At 61.3% G+C, this 5,401-nt stretch overlaps 1 protein-coding gene across 1 annotated transcript in view; it reads right to left on the bottom strand.

Moving 5' to 3' along the window:
* The window catches only part of PYCR1 (pyrroline-5-carboxylate reductase 1), an 8,114-nt gene extending 4,469 nt beyond the window's left edge, over positions 1-3,645 (bottom strand). The window contains exons 1-8 of the mRNA XM_029927102.1: positions 3,546-3,645; positions 3,030-3,153; positions 2,733-2,803; positions 1,868-2,047; positions 1,441-1,662; positions 1,163-1,255; positions 880-1,043; positions 5-35 (exon numbers count right to left, since the gene is read on the bottom strand). Of these exons, the coding sequence (XP_029782962.1) occupies positions 5-35; positions 880-1,043; positions 1,163-1,255; positions 1,441-1,662; positions 1,868-2,047; positions 2,733-2,803; positions 3,030-3,096 (828 nt within the window). The 5' untranslated portion in view covers positions 3,097-3,153; positions 3,546-3,645. The remainder of the gene's footprint in view (positions 1-4; positions 36-879; positions 1,044-1,162; positions 1,256-1,440; positions 1,663-1,867; positions 2,048-2,732; positions 2,804-3,029; positions 3,154-3,545) is intronic.
* Positions 3,646-5,401: the final 1,756 nt, after the last annotated feature.

Raw genomic sequence — 5,401 nt, 5'->3', positions numbered from 1 at the left:
AGACCTTCTCCCGGTCAGCCATGGACTGCAGCTCCCTGAGGAGGCAGTGAGGAGGGTTGGTCCCGGCTCTGCCTCCCTCCCGAGCCCGCTGTCCACTGGGGAAGAGGGAGCACCTGCCGCCCTGGGCACCGCTGGGCAGTCACACCCATCTTGAGGTCTTCGAACCCACAGTTCCCTCCACCAGCCACGCACCCCCCGGACAGCCATGTGCTTCCCTCCTTCAATCAGCTCAGGGTCACCGCTCCACTCGCAGCCCCCCGGACCCCGGCCCATCGTGCCCCAGGCACGTGACACGTGCCCCATCTGTATCCCCCGAAGGCTGGTACCCGGGGTGGGGGTGGGGGGTGCTGCTTCCCGGCTCAGCCAGTCGTGGCGCCCGGAGAAGTTCCAGGTTTCAGCCACGGCCAGGCAGGCACGTGAGAGGGACGCCTGTCCGTCGGGCAGACCTGAACTAGGGACACAACGGCTCCAAGCCGAGGTACCAACCCTGCCTCCCTCCTCTCTGATATTTGTTCTGCTCTCATCGAGCTGCTGCCGGCGGCGCATCCCCTGTCTAACTGGCTTAAACTCCCCAGGAGGAGGAGCGCACGGAGGAAGGTGTCATCAGGCCCACAGGGATTTCCTCGCGTTCCCCCTGGCCTGCCTCCCCGACTTGGACGATCACCCCCATCTGAGGGCTGCAGAGGGAAGACTATGTGGGGACCAGAGCGCAGGCACTGAGGGCGCCCATCCTCACAGACCAGTGGATGGCGAGGGGCGCTGCTACCAGGCCTCGCTAAACATGCACTGAGGGACAAACATCCGCTGAGTGACGGCTGAGCCCAGTGTGTGGGGCCCTGGTGTGCTGGGGGCGCGGCTGGGGGCGCAGCGGGGGCGCACCGTGTGCGGATGCAGGACGCCTCCACAGCATTGATGAGCAGTGAGCGGAAACCCCCGCTCTCCAGCACGTGCAAGGCGTGGATGGTGGCCCCGCCGGGAGAGCACACGTTGTCCTTGAGCTGGCCTGGGTGCTTTTCCGAGTCCAGGAGCATCTTGGAGGCTCCCTACAGCCAGAGAGAGAACTGGCTGGGGCGGGGCACCAACTCCACCCATTTGCCCCCATGTGACTGCACCAGGTCTGGCAAGGAGTGGGCCCCAGCAGAGGATCAAGAGAAACACTGACCAGCAGGGCTTGGGCCCCGAGGCGGATGGCCAGGCGCCGAGGGAGCCCCATCTTCACGCCCCCATCGGCCAGGGCCTCCAGGGCTGTGAATGCCTGCAGGGGAGAAGGCACCTGAGCCACCGCCCTAGGCCTTTCCTCCTCCTCCTCCTCCTCCAGGCAACGGTGGGCCCGGCAGCTCTGCCCACGGCAGCCAGAGCAGGGAGAAGGGGGGAGGATGTGCCCTGAGGTTCTGAGCACAGCCCACGGCCACCAGCTGCCCCCTATCCCCAGGGCCTCACATAGGCTGGGCCACTGCCACTGAGCCCCGTGACGGCATCGATCAGGTCCTCCTCCACTTCTGTGCAGAAGCCCACGCTGCTCATGAGCTGCTCCAGGAGCCTGCCGTCCTCCACCTGGGCGTGGGTGCCCGTGGCGTACACAGTGGCCCCCTCCCGCACCACCACGGGTGTATTGGTCATGCAGCGGATGACCTTGGGGGCCGGCTGGAACGCCGTCAGCTTCTGGAGGAGAAATCAGCTATGAGTCCATCCTGCCCTTGACCAGCAGGGTGTGCTGGGCATGAATGTGAACGCGCTCGGCACCTGAGCATTTCCCGCCCTTCCGCCTGGGGGCTGGGCCACTGTGCCCATTTCACAGCCAGAGCTCCTGACTGCACACACGTCCACCCGCTCTTCAGTCCCACTGGCCCGGATCCCCAGCACCCACCTTCTCAATGGAGCTGATGGTGACCCCAGCCGCGCAGGACACCACGATGTGCCGATCTTCAATGTCGGCACCAATCTCGTCCAGGATAAAGGGGATGATGTGCGGCTTCACGGCCAGGAAGAGCACGTCGCTGTGCCGCACGGTCTCCTTGTTGTGCGGTGTCAGGTTCACGCCCATCTTCTGCAGGGAGCGCCAACGTGGGCTCCCGTGGTGGCTGGTCACCCCTGGCGTCCTCCCCGAGCCCAGAGCCCCACGTGGAGCACAGCACGGAGCTCAGGCCAAGGAGTTCTGACAGCCCCCTCGGCCCTTCCCGCCCGGAAGTGGGAAGAGAACGCTCTGCTCTGGAATACGACCCTTTTGCCAACAATACCTCCATCCATCGGTGCCACAGCCCTGAGCCACCCCGCCTCGGGCCTCGGGCCGCCGTCCCCAGGTGTCAGGGTGGGAAGTGGCAAGCCCGGAGCCTGCCCTCCCTTGGATCTGGAGCCCTAATTCAGCTGTGGCGAGCCAACTGTATTCAGTCCTCAGATGTGTCTGACTGGGCCCCCACACTGTGGCCCCCACAGCCCCTATGGTGGCTCCTTGGGGAACCCCATTCCAGACCAGCACACCCTCCCCACTAGTTACACAAGTGCCTGTCACCGGTTCCCAGGAGCTAAGCAACGGGCACGATCAGCAGGCCAGGAGGCGGGGTCTGTGAGATACTGCACCCAGGGCCCCACCTCTCCGGACTGGGGGAGCGGTATGGGGTTTCCCGACAGGGCCTCGGCCCCTGGCCCTTAGGGTCAAGGCTATCACACACTCTCCCCAGACACACTGGCCCCTTCAGGGGCTGCTTCCCTGTCCCCCTCCCTCCTTCACCTACCCTGAGGGCAGAAACCGTGGCCAGGTCCATGTCCGGGGAGCTGGCCATTATCTTGTGGGCAGCCAGGATCCCTGCGGGTAACAGATTCCTTCCTCAGGGCCCGGGCCGGCCTCCCTTCCTCACATTCCCAGGAAGGAAAGTGGAAATCCCATCACTCAAAGTAAAAGCGACCCCTGGGCCACCCAGACGTCCCAAGTCGGCCACTTCCCAGAGGGCTCAAACCCTTGCCTTCCCCCGCCCCCTGCGCCAGGGGCCCGCCCTTTCCCAGCCCCACGCCCTCCTGGCTGCAGAGCCTACCTGCTGCCGTGAAGCCCTTGGCCAAGGCGAAGGCCAGCTGGCCCGCCCCGATAAAGCCCACGCTCATGCTGGACGGAGGCCCCGCCCACAGCCCTCGCAGCTGGCACCGGCTATGCAGGAGCAACTGCGGGCGAGACGGGGCAGGATCCGGAGCAAGAAGTCAGGTGTGCAGCGCCAGGCCTGGCCGCTGGGCCGCTGGTCCTGTGCCCATCTTCCCCTTTCCCCCCTTCCCAGCGGGTCCAACTTTCCCCTCTGCGGCCCGACAGCCCCGCGTGGTAACCGCTCCAGTCTCTCCCCACAGTGCGGTCTCCGACCTGCTCCGCGGGTCTCAGACCAAGGAGACGGGGAGGGGCGCGCCGGCCTCCGGAAGGGGTCGGAGAGCCGCGGGGGGCGACGGATCGGGCCCGGAAGCCCCCCACGTCCGAGCTTCCCCTCCCCTTCCTAGAGCCGGTGGGCGGATGCTCACCTCCTACCGCACCACCGCCCCCGCCGGACTCCAGCCCGGCGCCCACTCACCCAGGTACCCCGCTCAAGTCGCCAGGATCCCCAGAGCCGCGCCCGCCACGCGGCACCCAGGCCCGGCCGGCCCCGCCTCCGCAGGGCGGCCGCCAGACGCCGGCCAATCGAGGGGCACGGGAGGTGCCGAGGGGCGGTTGCATCATCCGCTTGCCCCGCGCCCACGCCCCCCAACCCCGCAAGGTGTCCCCGAGCGCGTGCCGGGTCTGCGCACCCCCGATTGTACATGGGGCCTGGGGCGCCGGGTCCCCCCGGGAGGAGGCTTTGCACGCGGGGCTTGGGTGGGCCATGGGAGCACGGGCACGCCAGGCTGGTGCCCTCAGTCGCGTGGCCGCTGGTCCCTGCTACTGGATCATCCTGTTTGGAGAAGCCGTTCAACTGTATAACATTTTTGCTTGTTTGAGGATTTTTTGTCGTTTTTTTTTCTTTTCTTTATTTTCTTTTTTTTCTTTTTTTGGTGGGAGAGTTGAAAACAATTTGCAAAATAGAAACCTTTTTATTTAAAAAAATTTTAATGTTTATTTACTTTTGAAAGACAGAGAGACTGAGCGTGAACAGGGGAAGAGCAGAGAGAGAAGAAGACACTGATTCTGAAGCAGGCTCCAGGCTCTAAGCCGTCAGCACAGAGCCCGAAGCGGGGCTTGAACTCACCAACCACAAAGTCATGACCTGAGCTGAAGTCGGCTGCTTTCACGTCTGAGCCACCCAGGCACCCCCAAAATAGAAACACTTAAAACAACACAATTTTGAGAATGTATTTTGTTGCTTTAAGATATATTTATTAGGGGCGCCTGGGTGGCTCAGTTGGTTAAACGTCTAACTTCGGCTCAGGTCATGATCTCATAGTTCATGGGTTTGAGCCGCATATCAGATTCTGTGCTGACAGCTCGGAGCCTGGAGCCTGCTTAGGATTTTATATCTCCCTCTCTCTCTGCCCCTCCCCTGGCTTGTGCGCTCTCTCTCTCTCTCTCTCTCTGTCTCTGAAAAATAAACAAACATTAAAAAAGATTTTTAAACATATGTTTATTGTAGGGACACCAGGTTAAGTGTCTGAGGAAGGCTCAGGTCATGATCTTGTGGTTTGTGCGTTCCAGGCCGGCATCCGGCTCTGTGCAGTCAGTGCAGAGTCCCCTTCTGATCCACTGTCCGCTCTCTCTGCATCACTTTCCTGCTCATTCTCGCTCTCTCTCTCAAAATAAATAAACTTTTTTTAAAAAGGGAAAAACTGGGGCGCCTGGGTGGCTCAGTTGGTTAAGTGTCCGACTTCCGCTCAGGTCATGATCTCATGGTTCATGGGTTTGAGCCCTGCATCGGGCTCTGTGCTGACAGCTCAGAGCCTGGAACCTGCTTCAAATCCTGCGTCTCCCCCTTCCTTGGCCCCTCCCCAACTCATGTTCTGTCTCTATCTCTCTCAAAAATATGAACATTAAAAAATATTTTTAAAAAAAAGGGAAAATTTGTGTATTGTACCAAGAGGCTTGGAAACTGGAAAGGATAGCCTAAGCCTTTTCAGGGTCTTAAAATTAGGAGGCACCTGGGCGGTCCAGGTCAATACCTTCTGAGTTCCAGACCCTCTTCTTCCCAACTGGGATTTTCTCTGCAAGTCTTTTCTGGGGCTTGGGTGCAACAGAGGCCACGGGCCTGTCACTCTGGAAGTCTCCCCAAACAGGGGTTTCTGGTGGGTGGTGCTCAACCGGTAAAGAGAAGATGAGACACCACAGTGCCCCCCGGCTCCCAAGGAGCACCCCCACGTCTCCTGACATCTGGTCATCTGACACCCTGACATCTTTGGCCCTGCATTTGGACGAACAAGTCATTTTCTCCCCTGAGGACGTGCTCAGAACTCATCTGAGTTG

The sequence above is a fragment of the Suricata suricatta genome, chromosome 17, assembly GCF_006229205.1.
Source record: "Suricata suricatta isolate VVHF042 chromosome 17, meerkat_22Aug2017_6uvM2_HiC, whole genome shotgun sequence".
Lineage (NCBI taxonomy): Eukaryota > Metazoa > Chordata > Mammalia > Carnivora > Herpestidae > Suricata > Suricata suricatta.
The sequence above is the reverse complement of the archived record's forward strand: the minus strand, read 5'-3'. Positions and strand labels throughout refer to the sequence as shown.